The sequence below is a fragment of the Lutra lutra genome, chromosome 7 (assembly GCF_902655055.1).
Source record: "Lutra lutra chromosome 7, mLutLut1.2, whole genome shotgun sequence".
Taxonomy (NCBI): domain Eukaryota; kingdom Metazoa; phylum Chordata; class Mammalia; order Carnivora; family Mustelidae; genus Lutra; species Lutra lutra.
Window position 1 is genome coordinate 69,630,435 of NC_062284.1, and position 27,625 is coordinate 69,658,059.

General features: G+C 37.3%; 1 protein-coding gene across 2 annotated transcripts in view; it reads left to right on the forward strand.

Annotated features, from left to right (window-relative positions):
- The window catches only part of AP4E1 (adaptor related protein complex 4 subunit epsilon 1), a 60,601-nt gene that overhangs the window by 23,501 nt on the left and 9,475 nt on the right, over nt 1-27,625 (forward strand). Inside the window, exons 9-18 of one of the 2 annotated variants that reach the window (XM_047736669.1) lie at nt 1,389-1,511; nt 1,821-1,930; nt 4,620-4,759; nt 6,004-6,116; nt 6,228-6,346; nt 10,926-11,228; nt 13,347-13,461; nt 17,595-17,718; nt 22,400-22,658; nt 26,380-26,937. In XM_047736669.1, coding sequence (XP_047592625.1) covers nt 1,389-1,511; nt 1,821-1,930; nt 4,620-4,759; nt 6,004-6,116; nt 6,228-6,346; nt 10,926-11,228; nt 13,347-13,461; nt 17,595-17,718; nt 22,400-22,658; nt 26,380-26,937 — 1,964 coding nt within the window. The remainder of the gene's footprint in view (nt 1-1,388; nt 1,512-1,820; nt 1,931-4,619; nt 4,760-6,003; nt 6,117-6,227; nt 6,347-10,925; nt 11,229-13,346; nt 13,462-17,594; nt 17,719-22,399; nt 22,659-26,379; nt 26,938-27,625) is intronic. The other variant, XM_047736670.1, reaches the window with a different exon arrangement.

The following is a 27,625-nucleotide window of genomic DNA, read 5'->3' on the forward strand; positions in this document are numbered from 1 at the left end:
AGGACATTTTACAGCACAACATCTGAATATACAGAGTATCTTTTTTGGTTGATTTTTAAAAATTTTTAAAAAGATTTTATTTATTTTGAGAGAGCACAAGTAGACAGAGTGGCAGGCCGAGGGAGAGGGAGAAGGATATGGTATCAGTGGAACTTTGATGAGGGGCTCAGTCCCAGGACCCCGGGATCAAGACCTAAGCCGAAGGCAGCCGCTTAACTGACTGAGCCACCCAGGCACCCCTCTTTTTAGGTTAAATTAACTTACTTTGTAGGTTTTCCTTTAAAGTCCTTTCCCTTCTTAAAGAGAACTTTATACTTCTGGTTTCTTTTCTCTCTTTCTTTCTCTGTAGAAGGGGTTCATATAAAGCTTTTTATACAAAATTTAGATTTGAATCAATTGATGGGCAACTTAGCAGTGTAAAACATAGCTAGCTGAATATTTAAGATCTGTCTTATACACACAAAAAGTATCTGATTGTTTTGTTTTAGGCTTTTGGAACTAAAGAAGAAATGATCCTATCAAGGACACTTGGATATGCTTCAGCTTGTAGTAGAACTGTTGAGTTTGCTGAGTCTGTGTGTCACTTCTCATTACTGTGATTCCACAGCACATGCAGGATGTAATGATACTTCACTGGTTCTCTACTGTGGTGAACCTCTAGCTCCTTGGCTTAGGCTCTTCAAAAGAGCTTGAAAAACATTTTAGTGTCTACTTTGATCATCTGTCATATTTATCAGATGTTTAACTACATTAGAAAATCAAATTTGAACACTACCAAGATGTTCAGTTGATGGTTTGAGGTTCTTTGAGATTGCCTTTAAAGAATTGACTTGAGGATTTTTATGAAGTGGTTCTACTCTGAAGCAAATGCTAGAACATTCCAAAATGATTGTATTAAAATAAACTACATATATTGTTTCTTTGTGTGAGTGGTAGGAATTGCCTGAGAACAAATTATTTTAAAACACTGAAAGAGTGTTGGAAATATATGTTTATATAGAAACAATGAATATATTACCTATGTGTCCATTAGAATGTGAGCTCCTTAAGGGCAGGGGTGTTTGTCTTTTTTCCATGGCTGTGTCCATCCTATTACAACAATGCCTGGCACATAGGAGGTGTTCAGTAAATACTTGTTGCATGAATGAATTCATCATTTTTATCTATTAATAGGTAATTCTCTTTAGAGTGTGTTGTGGTAGCATAATCCTAATAACTGTGTAAGCCTGAAAACAACAAAGTTCCTATCTTTGAAAATTTTCCATAAGTAAGATTTTTTTACTAAAACTGACCTTTTAATTCATTTGTTTTGCTGTGAGTTCTATATAAGCATGTTCTTTTACTATGCCTTAACATGATCCCTGATATTTTATATTTTCTTTCTCTAGCTATTCTGTTTGAATGTGTACATACAGTTTATTCTATTTATCCTAAATCAGAATTACTTGAGAAGGCTGCCAAGTGCATTGGAAAATTTGTTCTGTCACCTAAAATAAATCTCAAATATTTAGGTAAGATGATTAGATAATTTTTTATTAAAAAGATTTTACTTATTTATTAGAGAGAGAGAACACGCACGCACGCACGCACGCATGCATCAAAGGGGAGGCGGAGAGCAAAGGGAGAGAGAATCTCAAGCAGACTCCCTGCTGAGGGTGGAGCCCGACACAGGGCTCAATCTCATGACCCTGAGATCATGACTGAACCACCCAGGTGCTCCAAGATGATTAAATAATTTTGACAGAAATTACAAAGAGGGCTCTTGAAATTTGCTAGGTATTTGTTTCCAGTCAATTGTATAATGTAATCTTTGTTTCTAGGACTGAAGGCTCTTACCTATGTTATCCAACAGGATCCCACTCTGGCTCTTCAGCACCAGATGACAATAATTGAATGCTTAGACCATCCAGATCCCATTATTAAAAGAGAGGTAAACTGGTATTTTGAATAGTGTATGCAAAGTGTTAGAACTTTTAAACTTTTTTTTGGTATATGGAGAGAATAAAATAGTGGGCAGTGTGTGTGTGTGTGTGTGTGTGTGGTGTATTTTAACTTTTGAGTATATTTTATTCTAAAATTTAAGGAGCTTTTCTAAAAAGTCCTTTTGTCAGTATCCTCATAAATGGATTTAAACTATGAGCCGGAGGAATTAGGTTCAGTTACCTGTATGGCTTCATTAATATCTTTTTGGTCCAAGAGAAAAACTAAATTCTATTTCCAGGTCTTTCTGTTAATACAATTTAAGGTGTAATTTATGGCTATTAATATTTTTTCATATTCTCCTTAATATCTGTAAAGTGGGCTAATGAATTCTCTATTAAATATGTAGGACTATTGAGAAAATTAATAAAGATATCCCAAAATTATTTGAACTGCTTGGAAGGAAAGGTGTATAATTTACTTAATTTGTTTCAACTTTTTCCTTTTGTAAGCTAGCTTCAGTGTCCACTTAAGTGTCTGTATAAGTATTTCTGTTAATTTTCATTAAAGAAATCAGTTTGTACCTTCATTTAAAATGGTTATGTGGGACCTATGAGTGTTTGTTTTTATTTTTGATTTAAAAATAATTTATTGAACATCTAAATTACTTAAAAGCAGTGAGTTAAAAAAGTTTATTGAAAGAACACTATTTCATTAAGCAATTGCAATTTTAAAATATAAGATTATACATTCTGTATTTTAAAAGGTGCTGTTCCTGAAAAAAAAATTCCTGAGAAATTGTCATCTACTTATATATATATATACATATATATATATATATGTATATGTATATTTGTTTTGAGAGAGGGAGAGCAGAGAGGGAGGGACAGAGGGAGAAGGAGAGAGAGATTCTTAATCAGGCTCCACTCTTAGCGTGGAGTCTGAGGTGAGGCTTGATCTCATGACCTTGAGATCATTACCTGAGCTGAAATCCACAGCTGGACGCTTAAATGACTGAGCCACCTAAGTGCTCCATATTTTTTCTTTTTGCATTCATGTTTTTAATCATCCGAAAATTGTTATCTACCTCAAATGAATCTGGGAAGTTTACAGATATACTAATTTCTATGTGTAGGCATCATAGAAAACTGATAAGGCACCAAAGGACAATAACTAATAATTATATGGCTCTTCCACTTTGAACAGGTATAGAGCATGCATTTTCTCTGTGTGATTGGCTACTAAATTGAGCAGAGTTGACTTAGGTACAGTTTTCTTATTGCTATATTTAATTTGGGGGCTCTTATTTAAAAATGAGAGTCCAAGGGAAAATATAATGATCACGTCTGATCTGTTTAAAATGGTCAAGTCTAATCTGTTTTTCTATTACCTGTAGTGAGAAAAGTAGTTTGAATCCTTCGGGGAAGATACTAAGTATCAGTGGTGTCCCAAGATGGTATTGCAGTACTGTCTTTGAATGCCACTGTCACATTTAACCTCTATAAGTAATTGCATACCAGGAACTTTGGTCCCTGGGTATCGAGGGACCTGTTGCTTTGGACCGGGATTCCCTTTTACTTGGTTTTATTACTTATCTTTCTCACAGGGAGAAAGAAGGAGGTAACATAAAAATATCATATCCCATGCAGTCTTGGAAATGCTAAATTGCATGGTCTTAGAATAGGAAATAAATGGGGTGTAAATTATCTAAAAGTATATAATACATAGTTCAGAATCTATAGGGAGCATGTTTGAGATAGCTTGATAAATTGAAAACTAACGATAGGGGGACCTGTGTTTTTGTAGATTTTAAATGGAGTCAAAGATTAACTGAAACAGTTATCTTTTGTACTTGAAATCCTGGCTATAAAGATTGAAAAATTGAAAAGAGCCCTAATGAACAAGTCTAACAAGTGGGATATGTGGACATTCTCTTGCAGCTGTTGTTGTTGATCCTAAAATACCAGTAAATAATACCTTCTCAGGACTGTCTCATATTGACTTCTGGGAATTACAGTATTTTTAGAACCTTAATGTAGGGCCTTAGAAAGCCCAGCTGAATGGGAGCTTACTGTGGTACTGGTCTTCCTTCATCTTGCTTGAAGAAGCAAGAGGTATATTCCTGAGCACTGAGACCGTGGCTGTAACACAGTTTTTCCTTGCTGCCTGAGATTCTGAACATAGGCCTTGCTGAGGCTTTGAAGCACTTGAGCCACCAACCCTGGTCCATTAGAGGCCGTTTGCCCTCGGCTGACAAACCTGCTCAAGGGCTGTTTTTGATTGTTTGGGTAGTGTGGAAAATAGTTTGTAAGACTGGATTTTTATATGTGTTTTATGTGTGTATATATGCGTGCACATACAGGCATAAGTAATACAGGTTTAAGAAGTAAGCCTTTAAATTTTTTAGTCTTTACATGGCCTCTTATGTAGTAGTAGTCAGATTGTACTTATTGAGATCAGTAGAAGCCTTTTAGACTTTGCAATTGATTATGATTAATATTTTTGACACTAGGTTCTATCTTTCTTAAGTTCTGTTTCAGTTAAAATGTGCATTTCTTCAGCACCTACTAACCGACTGCCCAGCTGACCTGTGCAAAAGTGGGAAAATCAACTGTATTATAAACCTATATAGTGCTGTATTTATCGGAGTTATCATGCATAGTTTTGTAATACTGTTTTTATTTCTCTTTCTTAAATAGACTTTGGAACTTCTTTACAGAATTACTAATGCACAGAATATAACAGTGATTGTCCAGAAAATGCTTGAATATTTACATCAGAGCAAAGAAGAATATATTATTGTCAATTTGGTTGGCAAAATAGCTGAGCTTGCTGAGAAATATCCTTTGTTTGGACCATGAGTCATGGATACCTTTAGAAAGGGAGAAGCAGACTCTCTGCTGAGCAGGGAGCGTGTTGTGGGACTCAGTCCCAGGACCCTGGGATCATGACTTGAGCCAAAGCCAGATGCTTAACTGACTAAGCCACTCAGGAGTCCCAGTGCCTCCTTATCTTTGACTTTACTTCATACTTAGTTTCTTTTCTGGTAAAAGTTCTTGTTTTACAGAGGGGGCCTTGGGAGTAGGGATCAGCATCTAAAATTTATCCTTTCAACTGTTGTTTATACTGGAAATTGTTGTGATAAGGTGGTTGGGAACTCCACATGTCACTCTTCTTCACATTTTTTTTTTTAATTTATTTTCAGCGTAACAGTATTCATTGTTTTTGCACCACACCCAGTGCTGCATGCAATTGGTTTTTAAAAGTCAGTGTAACTTTGTAGGTCACAGGAGATTCCATTCTTTTAAAGATGTCTGTTATTTAAATCTAAGAAAGAGTAATGTACAGTGTTAATCCAGGTGTTTTGGAAATTGCTTATAGTTTTTTCCTAGCCAGTGCTGTAGCTCTGGCCAGCAGAATGATAGAATTTTATTTTATTTTTTTTAAAAAATTTTTTTTTTTAAAGATTTTATTTATTTATTTGACAGAGAGAGATCACAAGTAGACGGAGAGGCAGGCAGAGAGAGAGAGAGAGAGAGAAAGAGAGAGGGAAGCAGGCTCCCTGCTGAGCAGAGAGCCTGATGCGGGACTCGATCCCAGGACCCTGAGATCATGACCTGAGCCGAAGGCAGCAGCTTAACCCACTGAGCCACTCAGGCGCCCCACAGAATGATAGAATTTTAGAACTGAAGCAGAACAGATTAGAGAAGACATTAAACAGCTTGTTCTGGTAGACACACCACATTTAGCCTCTTTGAAGTGTGTATCATTTTCCATTATTTGTCCTTAGTCAGCTGGAACATTTCTTTAAATTATTTCACACTTATTCATTGGATACTTAGTTACATACAAGGAACAGTGCTAGATGAAGCAACATGAACTTAGTTTATTAAGCTTATTAAATAAGTTTTTACTGAGCATCTATTTTACATTAAACTGGAGTATAGAACAATTTATTGGCACAGGTTAGGAGCAAAAATGACAAGGTAGGATGGGTTGGGGGTTATTCTTTAAAAGGTTGGTGCAAAGATAATTTTAATACATGGCACTTGGAAGTATACTTGTTCTTAACACTGTGGACACATATGCTCCTGATAATGCATGGTTTATTCAGACAATGAATGCTGTGTTTTCAGTGGGAGGAGATGTCATGCATCCTGATATTCCCAATAACTTTATGAGACTGCTCGCAGAAGGTTAGTAAATTACTGCATTCTGTAAAATAGAGATCCAAAAATTAAATGTTTTGTTATGGAGTCCTTAGAGAATTTAGTGGAAGTTAAAATGATGTGTCAATTTCTTTGTAGGTTTTGATGATGAAACAGAAGATCAACAATTAAGGCTTTATGCAGTTCAGTCTTATCTCACTTTACTAGATGTGGAAAATGTGTTTTATCCACAGAAATTTCTTCAAGTTATGAGTTGGGTGAGCAAAGTACATTAGATCATAAGTACTTATAATATTTTTTATAATGCCAAATACTAACAGTTTATTTCCTTCAGAAGTCATTCAGTTCTACTCTGCTGGCTTTAGCTGTCAATTTTCTTTCCCAGTGGCTAGTTTCTGTCACTTACCCATCTAGCTGTCTGTTCATTCTCCCTGCCATCTCTCTTGTCTGATCTTTTAAGTATAGGTATTTGGTTAGCTCTCTGTGTCTACAATATGTTGTTGTGTTTTCTGTGCGAATCTGTGTTAGAATATGTGAACACTGTGTGTCTGTTATATTAGTTTTCTGTTGCTGTGTGTTCCCACAACTTAGTGCTTAAAACATCTCGGTGCTCTGCTTAGAGACTCTCAGGGTTGCAGTCAGGGTGTTGGCTGGGGCTGCTGTCTCATCTGAATCTTGACTGGTGAGGGATCCCCTCCCAAGTTCATGTGGTTGTTGGAAGAAATCAGGTTCTTGCAGCTGTAGGACTGAGTGTTTGAGGTTCAGATTGTTGACTGTAGGCTACTCTTAGCTCCCAGAGCTGTGTTTACGTTCTTGCATGTGGACCTCCTGACATGCCTCCTGGCTTCATGAAAGCCAGCAAAGGAGATCATCTCTTTGTAGGATGAAGGTCACAGGTATATAATATAATCATAGGTAATTGCACGCATACCATCATCTCTGTGTATTTTTTGTGTGCATATGGGTGAGTTTCGTTAGGGGGAGATTTGGTGAAGTACAACTACTAGACCATAGGCTGTACATATTTTAATATTTTATACTTTGGCCAAATGTTAGCTTGTTAACTTAAACTTTACCCAGACTTTTATTTAAGAATTTTTTTCTCAACTGCAGGAACATTGAAAGACTACTATAATAAGTACCTCTATACTTTTCATCTGTATTCCCAGTTAATATTTTTTAACCACCTTTGCTTTACTGTATCTATATCTATATGTAGCTCTACCTATATACAGTTTGTTTTGCTGAGCCATTTACAATAGAGTTGCAGATATCATGACACTCCTTAAAAAATTCACTGTGAATCTTTAAGAATGACATTGTTCAGAGGAGATGGAGAGGAGAAGGGAGTTGAGGGAAATTGGAAGGGGAGGTAAACCATGAGAGACTATCGACTCTGAAAAACGATCTGAGAATTTTGAAGGGGTGGGGGGTGGGAGGTTGGGGGCACCAGGTGGTGGGTATTGTAGAGGGCACGGATTGCATGGAGCACTGGGTGTGGTGCAAAAATAATGAATACTGTTATGCTGAAAAAAATAAAAAAATTAAAAAAAAAAAAAAAAAAAGAATGACATTGTTCTGTCATAGAACCATTATTACATTGGTAATAAGAAATATAACATTAATCCATTAATATCACTTACTGTGTAGTCCATTTTCACATTTATCCATTTGTCCAAAAAAGATCTGTTATGGTTGTTTTTCTACTACTCCCAAGCCTGGATCCAGTCAGGGTTCACAAATTGCCTTTGGTTGTCTTTTTAGCCTCTTTTATTTTATATTGATCCTCAGTTTCCTTTTGTTTTCATGATACTGATTTTTTTGGATGAATGCTGTTGACTTGTAGACTACCCAGCATTCTGAATTTGCCTCATTATTTCTGGTTTGGTTAAACATTTTTAGCAAGAATACTACATCAACAATATTTTGTACTTTCCACTGCATCATCAGGACACATTTGGTATCAATTCCTCTAGTCATTAGTGATTTTAAGTTTCATTGTTTGGTTAAGATGATGACCTTTATTTAGATCTCTCCATTGTAAAGATGCCCTTTCTCTTGGTAATTTGTAATTAATCTGTAAGGTGATTCTATGTGGCTACTCATGAACATCTTTTCCTCAGCTGTCTTTCACCAGTGGTTTTAGTATTGGTAATCCTTGCCTGAATGGTTATTGTATTGGCAGCTTTTTCTTTTTTTTCCTCCATGTCACTCCATATATTTATAGTGCTTTTATTTCTTTCCATAACATACAGATTCTGTACAAATTTTGTTGGATTTATACTTAAGTATTTCACTTTCTTTAGAGCAGTAGTAAATAAGTTGTATTTTTAATTTTGGTACCCACGTGTCTGTTGCTAGTTTATTTAAGTACAATAGATTTTTGTATTTTGACCTTGTCTTTGCAATCTTTGAACCTTGCTGAACTCACTAATCTAGGATGTGTGTGTGTGTGTACAGATTTCTTGTAGATTCCTTGTTAAGAATTCCTACATCTCGGGGCACCTGAGTGGCACAGTGGGTTAAGCCTCTGCCTTCAGCTCGGGTCATGGTCCTGGGGTCCTGGGATTGAGCCCTGCATTGGGCTCTCTGCTTGGTGGGGAGCCTGCTTCCTCCTCTCTCTCTGCCTGCCTCTCTGCCTACTTGTGATCTCTGTCTGTCAAATAAATAAATAAAATCTTCAAAAAAAAAATTCTTACATCTCTGTACATGAGATTTTTTTTCTACTCTGTTGTTACAGTTTTGGTCTGAAGTAAGGAATGTTCTTTCCTCTTCCATGTTCTGGAAAAATTGTATAGAAGAGTGTTGTTTAATTTTTAAGTGTTTGGAAAAGTTCCTGTTATTGATTTCTAGTTTGATGCCATTGTTTTCAGAGAAAATACTTGGTGAATTCGGTTGTGTTAAGTTTGTTGAGGTTTGTTTTATGGCCCAAGATATATCTTACTATATGTTCTGTGGGTGCTTGAAAAGAATGGGTATTCTGCCGTTGTTGGATGGTATGTCCAATAAACGTTGATTAGATTTTTTTGGTGATGGTATTGTGACATAGGTATTGAGATCTCTACTATGTGGCCTCCACTGACATTGTGAAGGGGTTGTCTAGCTATGGCTGAGCATGGCGAAAGTCCTGACTCTCCTCTAGGCTTCTCCTGACCCCACCCTAGCAGAGGTAGGGTGGGGTCCATCTTATACTTGGGTAGAGGTGAAGTGGCTTCATATGTGGTCTTCATGGACACTGTGGAGGAGTGGGCTTCTCTACAGTTGGTGGGGATGAAAGTCCTGGTTCTCCACAGGGACTTCTCAGTCACTACCCTTGTGTGGGAATGGGGGTGCCTCTTACAGCTTGGTAGGGTGGAAGTCTTGGCTCTCTACTCTGCCTGTGCTGGTGTGGGTGGGTCTGTGGTTCTTTTCTGTGTAGTGCTTGGCTGGAGTAGAAGGGTTATTGTCTTAAAGTTTTCTGGCCTCCTGGCTCTTTCGCTAGAGGGCAGGCTTTACTTTGGGCCAGTTTGTCTGCACCCATTGGTGTTTCCAGGTTGCTGGCTTCCTAGTACCCAGTCTAGGGTGTATGAAGCAGCAGATAACCCACTGTACTGTCCCAGCATCCTTAGCAGTCAGCCTTCTTTTCTCCACCTATTGGTGTCTTTTTATGTGTGCTTTATACATAACATCAAAGGTTTTTAGGTGTACTTATTGGGAAGAATAGGGGAAAATGCACCTACTCCATCTTCCCATTAATTTTTGAACTGGAATTTAGATTACTAGCTTTTCTAGAGCTATCTTCCATCTTATTAAACCACACAAAAAATTATCTTGCTACTTTAAAGATTGAACTTACTTAGTTCTATTTATTTTTCCTCCTGTTCATTTTACTAGCTATAAATTTTTCCTTGCCTGTCACCTCACCTCACTGTTTTTGTTTTTTGTTTTTTTTTTAACCTGCTGATGCCAATGTTACTCAAAGACATGAAAATACTCTATAAGTAGCACTTAGGAAAGATCTCACACTCCATGAATTATCAGGTTTTTTTTTTTTTTTTTAAAGATTTTATTTATTTGACAGAGAAAGAGGTCACAAGTAGGCAGAGAGGCAGGCAGAGAGAGAGAGTGGTAAGCAGGTTCCCTGCTGAGCAGAGAGGCTGATGTAGGGCTCAGTCGTAGGACCCTGAGACCATGACCTGAGTCATGGCAGAGGCTTAACCCACTGAGCCACCCAGGTGCCCCCAATTATCAGTTATTAATGATTCTTAGGCCATTAGGATTATGTATCTCCTAAATAAGTTAGATGTAAGAAAAAAGATATGTAACTTAGATCAGTGTTCCTCAGAGTTTCTTCTTTGGATCATCTGCATCAGAATCAGCTGATGCTGGTTCAAAATGAATATTTTAGATCCCCATGACAGACATATTAACTCAGAATATCTGGGGGTAGAACCTAGAAATCTGTATGTTTATGAAACACCTCAGGTGACTCTCATGCATATTAGCATGTGAGAACCCCTGGTTTAAGTGCTTATTGCAAAATAAGTAACAGAGTGTGGACAGGCATATGAAAAGCAATAACCAAACCTGAAAATCAGAAGAAAGTGAACTTATAAAGGTGGGCTGCTTTATATATTATTAATGATAAAGATGTGGAAAACCTTTTTGTACGGAGTTCCAATTCTTATATAATTTTGAACCTGAAATGTATAGTTTTATCCTTATCCAATAATTTGCTATGACAGTATGTTTAATCTAGAGTAAATTGACTCCAGCAGTATCTACTTTGGATTTCTGAGTACAGTTTGCTACGTAACTTGATACTTCTATATAAACATCTGTTTGTTTTACTCATAGGTCTTGGGGGAGTATTATTACCTCTTAGATAAGGACACACCAGAGGAAGTTCTAACCAAGTTCTACAAGTTACTTATAAGTGACTCAGTTTCTTCAGAAACAAAAACCTGGTTAATCGCTGCTGTTACCAAGTTGACATCCCAAGCACACTCTTCTAACATAGTCGAGAGATTAATCCAGGAATTCACCGTATCTCTGGATACTTGTATGAGACAGCATGCATTCGAATTAAAACACTTATGTGAGAATGTGGAACTTATGAAGAGCTTGCTTCCAGTTGATAAGAGCTGTGAAGACATGGTGGTAAGGCATCTGTATTTTAGTTTTGTAAAAATCACATTGTCTATAACAGGTTAATTCTTCCATTTGGGATATATCTGGGATATATCAGAATATAGTTTCTGTAACACTGACGATGAAGGTCGGAGTTTTTCTCACATTAGTATGAGAGAGAATTTGAAAGCTGCAGGTCAGTAGTGATCCCGACTAGTTAGGAATAGAGGAGTATCTCTTCTGGAGAACTGCAATGAAGGCATTTATATCCTGTGACCATCTCTTTTAACATACGGTAATTCAAGAATTAAAAAATTTTAGTCTCTCTTTAATTTTTCTAATATGTCATTTAATTATTACTTTGTTTTCTTTGAGAATGTAAAAAATACTTCTCTGTTGCATTTTGTCCCCCTGGACCTGGAACTTCTTTCCCACTTTAGAACCTGATTACCCACCTTTCCTTTTCCCACCTTTCAGCCAGCACCCTTTTTAACCTAATGAGCTCAGTTATTACTCACCCTGAGTGCATACCGGTCTCTCCCCCAGACTGGCATAAATTAGGAAATTTCCAAAAGGAAATCAGATTTGTACAAATTTTTGTCAAATATAGTTGAGAAAGAGGATAGGAGAGGTAGCCTTCCCACTAATTCTGACTCAGATTTTCATGACTTGTATTCATTTTGAACCTTTGTCCATTGGTTCTTTCAGGTAGCTCCTAAAAGCAGAGGCCTTGCTTCCATGTTTGGTAGGCATTCCAGAGACATTCATTGAAATGGTGAATAAATATGCTGCATACAGTAGTAAACTAGGAAGTAACCTATTTCCTCTTTCCCTCCAGTAGAAGATAGTGATGCTGACATAGCTTCATTTTGTAAGAATCTTATTGAAACTAAACCTTTCTTGGGGCGCCGGGGTGGCTCAGTTGTTAAGCATCTGCCTTCGGCTCAGGCCATCATGGGTCTTGGGATCGAGCCCCACATTGGGTTCCCTCCTCAACGGGAAGCCTGCTTCTCCCTCTCCCACTCCCCTTCCTTGTGTTCCCGCTCTTGCTGTCCCTCTCTGTCAAATAAATTAAATTAAAAAAAAAAAGAAAGAAAGAAACTAAACCTTTACAGATTCAGAGTGTGACGTGCCACTTAACTGTTTGAGATTCCCCTGCTTTTCTAATTACCTGAGCTGTTAGTGTACACCTGGCTAAACCAGAAGCAAACCTTCTGAAGCCACCACTGTCATAGCCTTTTGTGTAGATTTCACTCTTCACTCACTTTTTCTTTTCTTCTTTTCCCCTTACTCTTCTTCATCTCATTTCTTTTCACTTAATCATTTTCTCATACCTTTCTATTTCTGCTGAAATTAAGTAATTTTCCATAGATTTGTGAAAAAGCATTTTCAGGTAGCAGAGAATAGGATGGTAAATCAAAGGCACTGTGGGAGTCTGAATAGTGGCGCCCCCACAGTGTACACACCTTAATCCCTGGAACTTTACATGATAACAAGGACTTTGTAGATGGGATTAAGTTAAGGATTTTGTGATGAGGAGATTATCTTGAATTGTCTGGAAGGCATGATCACAAGACATAAAGGTGAGGAAAGAGTCCGAGAGGAGAAAGCCAACTAACAATAGAAGCAGAGATCAGAGTGATGTGGCCACAAGCCAAGGAATAGTGGTGTCTTCAGAAACTGAAAGGGATAAAGAACTTACTCTTCCTTGGAGTCTTCAAAAGGAGCTAGCCTTGCCCACACCTTATTTTTAGCCCCCAAGCACAAACTAATACAGACCCTGTAGCTCCTGGTGTAGGTGTCTTCTCTAGTAGATTACAATTCTCATGAGGGTGGGAACTGTCTTTGTCTCAGTCCTAGCACCTAACATATGATGCTGTAACATATTGGTTGCCGTTTATTCTGCAGGGCACTGAAATTGATCACAATTGCAGAAGACTTATATTGTTAACATTCTTAGCTAATTGATTTGAATATAGATGTTTTAGAAAGCTAGAGACCTTGGTGGCACTTTCAGAATTGAAGTTTCAGTTTTACATTTAAAAATTATTTTTAGGACACATGGATTAAAATTATGTGAGTGTATAGTCTACTGTACATTTAGGGTAAATGTTTTTAATTTTTAATTTTTGCTTCATGCTAATACAGGTAGATGCTTCTTTATCTTTTCTGGATGGTTTTGTGGCTGAAGAACTTAGTCAGGGGGCAGCGCCTTACAAACCTCACCACCAACGGCAGGAGGAAAAGTTTTCTCAGGAAAAAGGTAAGTTTTCATGGGTCTGTAACAAATTTAATTGCAGGGACATAATTTTTTTTTTTTTTAAGATTTTATTTATTTATTTATTTGACAGAGAGAGAGAGAGATCACAAGTAGGCAGAGAGGCAGGCAGAGAGAGAGGGGGAAGCGGGCTCCCCACCGAGCAGAGAACCCCACGTGGGGCTCGATTTCAGGACCCTGAGATCATGACCTGAGCTGAAGGCAGAAAGGCTTAACCCACTGAGCCACCCAGGTGCCCCAAGGACATGATTTTTTTTAATGCAATTGACATTATAGCCTTGTAATGTAAATAACTGAGAATGTTTTTATCATCTCTCTTTAAATCTGCTTGTGACTTATTTACCCTGATTAGGTATTTGGATACCCAGAAAAAATATGTTAGCCCAGAGATATTCCCAAAGTCATAGGATCCACATACATAAGTGCCTAAGGAAGCCATTCCGGAATTTTGAAGGAACTCAAAGATGGAATTATCATGTTGGGTCACTGTGCTAAAGGGAGGGCTCATAGTTATTTACGTGAGCATATCTATAGAAAAGTTTGAAAAAACATATCTGGTTACCATGGACTAGTGAGTTTCATTTTCCTTCTGAGCAGCTTATATAAACTGTTTAAGAATGCTTCCTCGAACAAAATGTCTGATCAGTGAAGTTAGAAACAGCTAAGAAAAGAAAGAATAACTTTACATTTCAGAAATGTAGCCTGTCAGGGAAAGATGAATGTCATGATTTTGGTAAAAAGGAGATTATTCAGATGTTTGGATGGTGGATGGGAAGTATGCATATTAATAAAGAGAGACTTCTGAATATTATCTTTGTAGGAGTTCAGAATGGTAATAGTGAGAAGTTCAGTGCTGAAAGCTCTTCATCTCCACATTCATCATCTAATGATTTTGTTGAGTACTTTCCAGGCTCTGTGGTAGGCATATGAGTACAACTAACTGGTTGATCTTAAAATGACACCAGGGAGATGGAGAGGAGAAGGGAGTTGAGGGAAATTGGAAGGGGAGGTGAACCATGAGAGACTATGGACTCTGAAAAACGATCTGAGAATTTTGAAGGGGTGGGGGGTGGGAGGTTGGGGGCACCAGGTGGTGGGTATTGTAGAGGGCACGGATTGCATGGAGCACTGGGTGTGGTGCAAAAATAATGAATACTGTTATGCTTAAAAAAAAAATTAAAAAATTAAAAAAAAAAAAAAAAATAAAACAGAGCTACAGTAAAAAAAAAAAAAAAAAAAAAAAAAATGACACCAAAAAAGTGTAAGTTGCAATTCGGCCATCTACTTCCTTCTTCTGACTCTTTCTGCACACTGTTACTTTCCTCTTGCTCCCCACATGCACATGAACTCTTACATGTCTAGTTAACTTTTAAAAAAATCTTATGCTCTTCTAGTCATTCACCTCTGTAATGATCTTGGTAAGTTTTTACTGAAGAATGAAAATAATGTGGTTTGAAGTTCATTCTCAGCCTCCAGCCTTTCCAGGCTTTCTGTGGATGACAGTGCTTAATTCTGTTGTCTCAGGTTAGGAATTTTACCTGTCTCCAGATGTTGTCCCCTTCTGTGTCTAGTTTTTTTTTTTTCTCCCCACTCTTAAACTCTACCTCTGATTTTGAATTCTTTCTGCTCAATCTTTACTTGAGCTTTGGCTTAAATTGTTTTTACTTGTGCATAGGAAACATTTCTTGAGCTCTTCACTGCTATTTTGTTAATGCAGAGGCTTGATAATAGTTACGGATGCTATTAAAAAGAGGTCAAAATGGGATAGGAAGTTAAACTACATGATTGAAAAGCTTAAAATGGGAGGATTTTCTAGTTGAAAAGGACCTTCTAAGCATTTAGAGAATTGATTTCTTTTTTTTAAAATTATGTTCAGTTAGCCAACATAGAGTACATCATTAGTGTTTGATGTAGTGTTCAGTGATTCATTAGTTGTGTATAACACCCAGTGCTCATCAGCACACGTGCCCTCCTTAGTATCCATCACCCCACCCCCCACTCCCTTCTGTAACCCTCAGGATGGTTCCTGGAGCCCAGAGTCTTGTGGTTTGTTTCCCTTTCTGACTCCTTCCCATTCAGTTTTCCTTCCCTTCCCCTGTGGTCCTCTGCACTATTCCTTATATTTCACATATGAGTGAAATGATATGATAATTGTCTATTTAGAGAAGTGATTTTGAAATATGATTATGAATCAGAATCATGGAGTTTTTAAAAAATGATACAGATTTTTGAGCCTTACTCCTGTATCTTTTGTTTCTGAACCTTGGAAAGCTTGGCTGTATGTGGGAGATTCTACAAAGTCAGCTTGATCCTGGTTATCAAATCAGCATTTGGAAACTGCTGATTTAGCCCAAATCCTTCACTTTACAGACAGAGAAGTTAAGATCTAGTTCATGTACCCAGTTAATACCTGATGTACATCAAGAACTCCGTTCTCCTGGTTATTAATTAGCCTATCATTTTGTTTTCTACTGCACATTGATTTCTCTTCTGTATCATTCTTTTAGATATAGAATTCGTTTTTTCTATCCTAAACTAGTTTATTTAGTTCTCTTTGGATTAGGTGTTGTTTCCTTTGGAAGAGACAGTATAATAGAATACTTGAGAGTGGAGCTCTAGAACCAGGGTATCTGATTTCTTATCTAGCTCTATCATTTTTCCTATTTTTGTAATCTTTGGTAAGTTCATGGTAAATCCTACCACAGTTTCTCCTTTGTAAAATGAAGATAATGTAAAATGAAGAGAAATTCACATTTATATTTTAAAAGCAGTTTTTTATGATTTAAGAAGGTCCTTTGTATTATAATCCAGGTAGTTCAAAAAGATAAAAATATGCCAGTTAGGATTAGGTATAGCTACATAGCATATTAGAAAACAAATTAACAAAATGTAGCCTTTTACAAAACAGGCGATAACTACTTTTTCCTGTTAAAAAAATTCTAGAAGTGGGCAACCTAGGATTGATGATGGCTTCATGGATGTAAAGGAGGAAGGGAGAGAAGAAAGGCGTTTTTTTCGTCCAGGAAGATTTCTTCCAGAACTTGTGCACAGAATGTGTACATAATTTCATTGGCTGGAGCTCATGGCAGAGGAGTCTGGAAATGTCATTTCTTTTCTGGGGGGCCATGTACCTAGCTAAGAAGCGAGGTTTCTATTACTTAAAAGAGGAGAATGGATATTGGCTTCTGCTCTACCACAATAACAATATGAATTTTTATGGTTCTTGATTGAATTCATTTGGATATACAGATTCACAGGAATCTAAACCTGAGTAAACCTTATTCTTTTCAGTAAGGGAAATTTCACACTGAGGGCTCCATTAGTCCATTCAGTATAGGAATGTGCCTAAGATCATTTTGCTAAGCAAAAAACGAGGGAGACAAACCATAAGTGACTCTTAATCTCACAAAACAAACTGAGGGTTGCTGGGGGGAGGGGGGTTAAGGGGGTGGGATTATGGACATTGGGGAGGGTATGTGCTATGGTGAGTGCTGTGAAATGTGTAAACTTGGTGATTCACAGACATGTACCCCTGGGGATAAAAATATATGTTTTAAAAAAAATAAAATTTATAAAAAAAAGCAAAAACAAAAACGTGGTTATCTCTTTATTCATAGCTCATTAAACATTTTTGTCTGGGAGCAGCAACTTTTCAGTGACCTGGTTTATCAGTTATCTTTCCTAATTGGATCTTCCTTTAGCTCCTAAGGGAGATGAAAAGATAAAAGTGAAGTACCGTTTGTGTTTGAGCAGATAATGGCCTACAGACTGTAATACTTCCAATAAATGATAACTTTTTTATTATTACTATAATTATTTGATTAGGTCATCTCCAGAGTCCCTTCCAGCTTAAAAATTGTCATTGGAGGAGTGTCTGTCTGGCTTAGTTGGTGGAGCCTGCAACTCTTCATCTCGGGGTTCTGGTTTGAGCCCCATGTTACGTATAGAGGTTACTTTAAAAAAATAAATAAATAAAAATTGTCATTGGATTCTAACCTTCAGTTATTTTATTTCAGTAGTGAATGGTAACTTTGTTAACTTCTTCTTTCCCCTCTAACTTTTGCTTTGTTTAACTATGAACTTGTTTTTGTTGTAAAATTATTGTTTTAAAATTCTAGTTCTCAATTTTGAACCATATGGACTCTCCTTTTCTTCATCTGGCTTCACTGGACGACAGTCTCCTGCGGGCATTTCTCTTGGTTCAGATATATCTGGGAATAGTGCAGAGACCGGGCTGAAGGAGTAAGTTCCTTTCTTATTAAAATCGAGAACATAGGAATATTTAAATTTCTTTAAAGTAGAAGTGTCCCTGAAAGCTGAAATCTTTCAGCTCTTGTTTCAGTGGTTTCTATTTATTGTTTTCAGGGTGTTGATGTTGGACAAGAGAACTTGTAAGAGAGCTTGCTTCCTTCCAAGACAGCATAATGTACATAGAGTTTACACATGATAATGATGTGTGTGTTATTACTACATATTGTGTGTATGTATGTATGTGTATGTATGTTTCTGTATGTTTGTTATACACACATATATATATACACACATGTACACATGTAGGTTTTTTAAAGAATACATAGTTGATTATTTTAAAGAATACATAGGTGATTATTCAGCATGTCATTCTCCATTTCTCAAAATCTTACAGCCATTTCATTGGAAGGTTGACAGTACAGAGATGAACATAAAATAAGATGACTGACTTCATTTAAGTCAGCTGCATACTTTGCTCAGAATGCTTCCAGAGCTTCTTTCCTGCCACCGTGAAAATTGGGTGATATATTTGTCTAAATGTCTTATGTGGAGCCAAATCTTCAATCTTTTTAGGTAGATTTTGATTTTGGAAATATAAGTACATTTTAGGAAATATAAGTAAATTTTTTTAAGTTAAAAAAGTGAGGTAATATATACAAAGTGCCTCATAAAATCCAGTGCATAGGAAGTGGTTGATACATGGAAGCTGCTAATATGAATACTAATTGTCATTGCCATCATTATCAATATCCAAAAGCTGAGTTAACCAAATGAAATTAGTGACCACTCTGGATAACTTTGGTTATTGATGTGACATAAAGTAATGAAAATGGCTTCCTTGTTTGTGAAGAAGCTTCTTAAAAGAGTTAAAACTTTTTTAACAATTTTAGTTTAATTCCAGTGTGGTTAAAAGGCAGTGTTACTCTAGTTTCCAGTGTACAGTATAGTGATTCGACAATTCCATATATTATTCAGTGCTTTTTAAAAAATTGTTTTGAGTAATGGTAGCTTTTTTGGAATAAATGTAATAAAATCTCAAAGGTGGCAACTTTGAAAGATACATTTGAATTTTGAGTCCTCATATGTTCATAATGGAGTCAGTCACTTTATTTTATGCTCATCTTTGCATTTGTTAGTCTTCTAGCATGATGGTTGGAAGAACTATTTACCAGAAGACTGACTCTAATCTCTGTAGATTATGGGGAATATAAGATGATATGCTGAATGAAATTCTCTTTCTTAGACTTTTTTACTGCTCTGTTGACACCCTTTTCTTTCCCAGACATTTAATTTTGGTATTCCAAGTATGGGGAACAGATATGATTTGTGAGTATTTGAATGTAGTGGTGATAGCAATCAAATGCGCCAGACAGAACACCAGGACAAGGGAAGGAGAGGACAGGAACCCTCTAAACCCAAGGAGGAACTTAGTCTCTTTTACTTGCACAACAGGTGACAGCATCTATTTGTTTAGTACTGAACTAAGATCTGGGGGACTTGATTTACTTGATCCTTGTAATTCCTATACATATACTTGTACTACTCTGAGAGAAATGACATTTGGCAGAGCTGCTAAGGAATAACACATATGCTGTGTTACCATGGAATGGAACACGAGGGATAAATTTAAAATTTATTTCCAAAGAGGACCACAGCTTACACATGATTTCGAATTGGGAACCTATATGGTAATTGACAAGGCAAATCAGCTTTAGAGAGCAGACAACCACTCTTTTGCAATCTCTAGCAAGCTGAGAATAAAGTAGTAGCAAGCCCAATATAGAATTTCTTACTTTAGGCTGTCTTTGGGGGCTATCTGAAAAGGGAATTCCTAGAGCTGAATTAAAGTGTATCCCTAATCTTTTGAAGTTAGTTTGGCCAGAATTTACATCTGTGTTTGATTGATCTGATTAAAAACAATACAAAGGTATACCATGTAAACTCATGAATTTATCAAAACCCAAGAAAAGATGACTCATGTTTAAAAAAATTATTTTACAGTATGTCTCATATTGTAAAGAAACATATTTTGTGTTCTTACTTTTCCTGCTTTTTAGGCTGCCAATACATAATCCATGACAGAGAATTTATGTTGATAATAGGCATGTATGCAGATGAAATATGCCAGAAAAGTCTTTAAAGTATCTTGAAGCTCCTTTTAGGCTTATTTTTCCTCTCCTTTCCTATTTTGCCTGTTGTTGTGGATTAGATTCCCTGGGAAGTGCATTCCGTGATGGATTTAGCATGCAGAATGTAAAGGAGTGCCCTTGGGATCACCACCTGTGGAAAGAAGGAGAAAGAAGCAGGTTTGGGCATAGGAAGGAGTTAAGATGCCATGCAGTCTAACAGCAGTCTGCTGACCCTGTGGGGAGCTCAGAAGTTAGAGTGACCCTTCAGAGTTGTCCTGAGTTGGGTCCACATGGGTGGCCAGGACTCAACACTTCTGTTCATCAGTCACTGGGTGTGGGCTGCCCAGGGAGGTATAGGGTCTCAGGCAATGTGTCCCTCTGCAGCCGAGGCAACGCCAAAGTATGCTGTATTCCCAGCGATTGGGACAATAAGTCCTTTATTGAAGGGTCATCTGGATGGAACATCCCAGGGTCCACCACACTTAACTTTTTTTGTTAACTGATATTTAAATAATTTACTAGTAAAACTTGGGGAGTTTCCCCTTTTTCTTCTTAATTAAAGGATGTATTTTTATAAACAGGGTTATAGAAACACTGGGCATTTATGAATCCCTTTGAGTGTCTGCTGTTGAGCATCCTAGAGATGATGGGGGTCATCTTAGTGGTTCCTGTAACCACTTTTGATCTGCTCATGCAAGAAAACTGCTTTTCTTCTCACAGGTCTGATGGATAACTAATAGTTTTACTTTTTCTAAAAAAAACTTTTTTAGAAGGCTCTTTTGGTACGTGAAAGAAAAGGAGAAATCAAGATATTTGTAAAGGAACATTCAGCAGTAAAATTCAATGAGGAGGATTAGACTAATTCCCTCTAGGCATTCTTTTTTTTTTTTTTAAGATTTTATTTATTTATTTGACAGACAGAGGTCACAAGTAAGCAGAGAGGCAGGCAGAGAGAGACAGGAGGAGGCAGGCTCCCTGCAGAGCAGAGAGCCCGATGTGGGGCTCGATCCCAGGACCCTGGGATCATGACCCGAGCCGAAGGCAGAGGCTTTAACCCACTGAGCCACCCAGGCGCCTCTAGGCATTCTTTATTAACATTCAGATTGTCTTTCAGCTAATTTGTATTTATAGCATTAGTTCTTCACTCAGTATGAGGTATAACCACCTGTCTTTCTGGCATAGTATAGAAAACCAAAAAATTGATCATGATTCCAACAAACTGGAAGGGACTAATAACCAGTACAGGTATTTCTGAGTTTTTCTGTTAGATTCATTTCATGATCTGACTATCTTGTGGTACAAATTTTACAATGCTGTTTTGGACTATGACAGGGATGCTTAAATGAGCCAAGTGCAATGGACACACAGTTCTTATATGTAAACAATAAAGGTAATCTTTGGCTGTTTCAGCCTGCACTTGGGATTATTCACAGCTATAACTTTTGACACAACAGTAGGTGAGCCCAAATTCTAATCACTACTTTTAATTCTTCAACTCAGGCATAAAGAAACATAACCTTTATGCCAAAACTCTTAATTTTTTCTTTTAGAGCTCAGACTTCATTTCATTTTAAGAAAAGTACCTTTATAATAGTTGAAAATGTAGCTAGTGTTCACATTAAGAAAACTTTTTGGATGGGTTAAGAATGGGTTTGAATGATTTTTTTTTTTCTTTCAACAGGATTTTATTATATAATGTCTATTCCTTCATTGGGTGATTATAGCTAAGAAACTTAAAAGTCATTTCTGATCTCTAACTCATCAGCATTAGAGGTATTTTTGAAAAGTCAGTGGAGGAAAGGAACTAATTTATAGTAGTTCTGTTTTTGGATAACTTATTCAAGCTGTAAAATGAAAATTAAGTCATCTAAAATTTTTAACTAAGTCTAGAGTTCTTTTGCCTTCAATCCTTTAGCTGGGGGGTGAGGGGACATTGGCTGAAACTAAAATAAAATCTAGGTTTTACTTCCTGACGTATAGAATATGAAAGCTGTATGTATGTATTTATGTATTTATTTATTTATTTGACAGAGAGAGAGGAGTGAGAGAGAGAGTGTGAGCAGGGGGTGGGGGCAGAGGCAGAGGGAGAGAATCCCAAGCAGGCTCCATCCCCAGTGCAGAGCTTGATGCAAGGCTTAATCTCACAACCCCCAGACCATGACTTGAGCTGAAATCAAGAGTTGTTACCTAACCGACTGAGCCACCCGGGGGACCCGTGAAAGCTGTTTTTAAAAGACCATGGCAGGGGCGCCTGGATGGCTCAGTGGGTTAAAGCCTCTGCCTTCAACTCAAGTCATGAACCCCGGGGTCCTGGGATCGAGCCCTGCATCGGGCTTTCTGCTAAGCACGGAGCCTGCTTCCCTTCCTCTCTCTCTCTGCCTGCCTCTCTGACTACTTGTGATCTCTGTCTGTCAAATAAATAAATTCAAATCTTTAAAAAAAAAAAAAAGACCATGACAATGATGTGTTTTAAAAAATGCCTTGAGAAAGTAACTCTTCAGCAGTTATTTAAGTTGTTTTGATTTCATTCTTAATCTTCTTAGGACAAATAGCTTGAAGCTGGAAGGTATAAAGAAATTGTGGGGGAAAGAGGGTTATCTTCCCAAGAAGGAAGGCAAAACTGGGGATGAAACTGAAGCTCCGCCTGTTCCTCAAGAGAGTATAATAATGGAGAATGTAGACCAAAATATAACAAAAAAGGATCAGTGTCAAGTCCATACCCAATCTAAAGAGGAGAAAGAAAAGCAGCTGCTGGCATCATCATTATTTGTTGGGCTAGGATCAGAAAGTACAATCAATTTGGTAAGTAGTCCATTATATTCCTCTGGGAATCTGTGTCCCTGTCTTGTACAAAAAAACTGGCTCAAAAGTTCTTGGCTCCCATACACATGGTGGGAAATGGCTTTCCCAGCTCCAGAGCCACCAATGACATACTTTTTATATTCCTGAAAGAGAAATTCTAATTAGTTTAGCTTGAGTCAGGTGTTTTCTGTAGTCCAGTCACCTGGGGCAAGGATCAGGGTCCAAATGAAGTTACACATATGACCACAGGTATTACTCCTGTGGGAGTTCTCAGTGGGAACTTCACAGTTCTCAGTGGGAAGGGGGCTTGATGAAAGTATTGGCAATGACAGTAGTTCAACAATATTGATATGTCTGTGGAAAAAGTACTTCTCAAAATGGCATTTTTAATAGTAAAAAATAGGAATCCGTTTAGATGTCTAATAGTAGGAGAATGGATACATAAATTATATTAGCTCGAAATATTACTTAGCCATTAAAAATGATAAATACTGCATTGTAAAATAACAAATACATGTAATATATTAAGCAAAAAGGCAGAATATAAAGTTTTATTTATACTTTGTTTATAACTGCTAAGAAGATAAAAGTGTATTGAGACTGAAAGGAATTACACAAAATGAAAATTATACTCAGGCATTATGATTAAAAAACTTTTTATGCTGATATATTATTATCATAGTAAAAGAATGAAAAACTGGAGTGAAGGGCAGGTGCTATTTTTGAGCATCTCAGAATTCTATGTAATTTTCCGTTTGGTGGACTGATGGAGCTACTTGGTACAGAATTGTGGTTAGAACTACATTTTCTTCAGTTTTACATCATTCCAGTTCTTTCATCTTCCTTCTCTCTTGATGGAATTTTCCCTCCATCCCTATACTCTGCCTGTTTTCTCTTTCTTTTCTAGTACCCCCCATTTCTATCAGACTTGATATTCCCTACTAAGGAAAAAAAATTCAATCTAGATGTATTAATAAGTAATGTATTGAATGCTGTCTCAGCATTTGGATTTCAGCCACAAGGTGACTTATTTTGGGTCTTTAAGGTGTTCTAGCTGACTGTGATTAAGGGTACCTGTGAATCCCCTGGCACCGTTGGGGAAGTTCTTAGTGGTCACAGTGCACCCAGGCTTATGGAGCCCTCATCTCTGAATCCCACGGCTACTGTTGAAGCTCTCAACAAAGTGCAAAGCTTTCAGTTAAACAGTCTTTCTCAAGAGAACATTCAGTGTGACAAATGATCCAGCCTTTTTTTTTTTTTTTTTTTGGTGGTGAGCTCAATATTAGAAATATAATTAGGATGTTTTTTCATTTAAGGTATACTAGATCCTTTTTGGGTTAATTTTTTACATAATTCTCTCTAAGGATCAAGGCTTTCCCCCCCCTCATCTTTGCCTTCCACTTTATCTTCATTTTTAGTTTTTTAAGTTTTTATTTAAATTCTAGTAAGTTAACCTGCAGTGTAATATTAGTTTCTGGTGAAGAATTTAGTGATTTAATACAACATTTGGTTCTCATGACTACAAGTGCCCTCCTTAATCCCCATTATCTATTTAACCCAACCCTCCATGCCCCTCCCTTCTGGTAACCCTCAGACTGTTCTCGATAGTTAAGAGTCTGTTTCTTGATTTTCTGTTCTTTTTTACCTTCATTTTTGAAAGTTATTTTCTCTGAAGTCTAGGTTGACTGTTTCTTTTCTTTAAATATTTTAACAAATATGTCACTCTAGTGTCTTATGGCTTGTGGAGCTTCTGATTAGCAGCAGATTAGACAGTACAGAAGAAGAAAATCTTGAAGACAAAGTATTTGAAACTATCTGAAATGAAACATGGAAAAGAGAAAACAAAAAACAAATGAAAACACTGAGAGAATTACTGACTTGAGGAGCAACACTGAACATTCTAATTCAAGTCCCACAGCTACTTGAAAGTGGAAGTCCTTCACCCACCCACTCCTTTTCATTTTTGTGTGAATAAAATTTTAGTTCTTGTTTGATGACTTCCGAATCAAAAGATAGGAGACAAACTTATCTGCTGAGAGTTGGAAGAAGTATTGGGACTTGAGGGGGTGAGAGGGTATGGAAGAGGAACTAGAATTCTGGTTAACTAGAATCTCGTGAATGAGGGCCCCACGGCCACAGGGAGGTTGGAGATGTGGATTTAGAGGAGTGCCAATCTGCTAAACTGATTCTAGATAGGACTTTGGAGGGTAAGAGTGAATTGTGGACCATCACTCCACTCTTTTTTTTTTTTTTTTTAAAGATTTTATTTATTTATTTGACAGACAGAGGTCACAAGTAGGCACAGAGGCAGGCGGAGAGAGGCGGGGAGACAGGGTACCTGCTGAGCAGAGAGCCCGATGTGGGGCTCAATCCCAGGACTCTGGGAACATGACCTGAGCGGAAGGCAGAGGCTTCAACCCACTGAGCCACACAGGCGCCCCCATCACTCCACTCTTAATGTAGATTTGCAGACCATTTCCAAGGAGTCTTGATTCAAGGAAGGCAGATTTGCCATTCCCATTTTCTGAGTCTGGAGGAAACATCACTAGTCACTGATAGAGTTCTTGCCTGCTGTGTGTGTCAGCTACTGCCAGTTAGTTTTTGACATAAAATCAGTTTTTCTTTTCTGTTTATTGACTTGTGGGGCCATGAAATCATGGTTATTATAGACTACCAAACCAGAGTTTGAGCCATTCCTGTATTTTAAGGTATCTTCTCTTCTATAGGACAACTCTGGAAACCCAAAAAATGACTAGGTATCTCACTGTTTTTATTTTATTTTTTAAATGTTACTGCTTTTTATTTTTACTTTTCTTATCTTTTTATTTTATTTATTTATTTATTTATTTATTTATTTTAAATTTATTTATTTGACAGAGAGAAATCACAAGTAGGCAGAGAGGCAGGCAGAGAGAGAGGAGGAAGCAGGCTCCCTGCTGAGCAGAAAGCCCGATGCGGGGCTCGAACCCAGGACCTGGGATCATGACCTGAGCCGAAGGCAGCGGCTTAACCCACTGAGCCACCCAGGCGCCCCTCCTTTTCTTATCTTTTTAAAAGATTTTATTTATTTATTTGACAGAGCACAAATCGGGGAGTGGCAGGTAAGGGAGAGGGAGAAACAGGCTCCCCACTAAGCAGGGAGACTGATGTGGGGCTTGATCTCAGCACCCTGGGATCATGACCTGAGCTGAAGCCTTAATTGACTGAGCCACCCAGGTGCCCTATTTTTATTTTTTTTAGAGAGAGTGCATGCAAGTAGTTGGGGAGGGATAGTGAGTGTGGGAGAGAATCTCAAGCAGACTCTGTGCTCAGCACATAGTGAATGCGGGGCTCAATCCCATGACCTGAGATTATGACCTGAGCCAAAATCAAGAGTCAGACGCCCAACAAACTCAACCACCCAGGTGCCCCTCACTGTTTTTAATTTTTGCAGTTCTCTACTCTAGCATTCCAAAACTGAGCAAATTTTTAGAATTGTTCACAAATGACTTGACTTTCTTTTTTTGATTTTATGTTTTTATGAGAAATAAGACTTAGCTAATAGTTCAAAATGAGGTAGCTGTCAGAATTTTAGGGCTTAACATTTTATTCATCTCTGATTCTTTTGTTAATCTGTGCGTTACAGATAGAATCTTAAGTTAGTAAAATGATGCTCATTTGAAATTACAGAAAAATGTTTAAAATTCATGACTGGTGGAATTATTATGTTTTATTTTTACAGCTAGGAAAAGCAGATACCGTATCTCACAAATTCAGAAGGAAATCAAAAGTCAAGGAATCCAAAAGTGGAGAAACAACCAGTGCTCATATGACCTGTTCTTACTTTGGTTCTTCGTCAGATGCGACTTACGAAGATGATTATTATTTGGATACTTTGCAGGATAGAGGAGACAAAGAATTAAGTAAATTTTCTCTCAACTCTGAGCTTTTGGATTCTGAGTCACTCACAGAACTGCCCTCAGTTGAGAAACTCTCCAATTGCAAGCTGTCTTCTTCACCCTCTTTATTCACTGATAATAATACGGAAGGTTTTCACCCTTCTCAGTCCACTGCACCCTCAGTTGCTAATGAAACCTCTTTAGCTGCTTCTTTGCTGGAAGAAACTTCTGAACACATGCATTCAGATCTTGTGGAGGTCTGTCATGATGAAACCATATCAGTGTCTGCTTACAAAATTTGGAAAGATGATTGTTTATTCATGGTCTGGTCAGTTTCTAATAAGAGTGGTTTGGAATTGAAAAGTGCTAACTTAGAAATTGCTCCAGCAGAAAATTTCAAGGTAAGACAATGAATGGTTCCTTATTTCTGCCTTAAATGGACAATACTTACTTAGTGTTTCTGATGTTTGATCTTCTGATGGTTTATAAATTTCTTCCACATCCTTTTCTCTTTAGTATAAAACCCCAAAGGTGTGACAGGTTTTTTCTTTATTATTTTGAGTAGGGATAAATTATTCAAAAGAGACAAGGAAACATAAAGATTTTCCACCTGTATTGGGGAAAGCCATAAAGATAAAGCAAGTATCAATAGAGCACAGTAGTTAAAAAGCTGGGCTATTGACTCAGAATGCTTAGCTTTGAATCTTGCTTCTGCTACTTATTAGCTGTGTTACATGGTCAGGTTATGTAACTTTGAGTTTCCTCACATTTAAAATGAAGATATTAATAGTGTCTGCCTGTTACTGAGAGGAGAAAATGAATTAATATCTGTAAAATGCTTACAGCAGTCCCTGGCACATGGTATGTGTTACTGTGTTGTTATTTTCAGTGTGTATTTTGTGTTTTTTTGCACTCTTTAAATGTCTCATTCATTCTTGTTATAAACAGTGAGACAAAGTCATCAGATTAACAAAGCAGAACATCAAAGAGTAAGACTATTGAAGGATAAATATGTATATTGTCTGTTGCCTTTTTCTTTCATTGATTTATTATTCTATACTGAGTGCTTGGGCACCAATTGCATTTCTT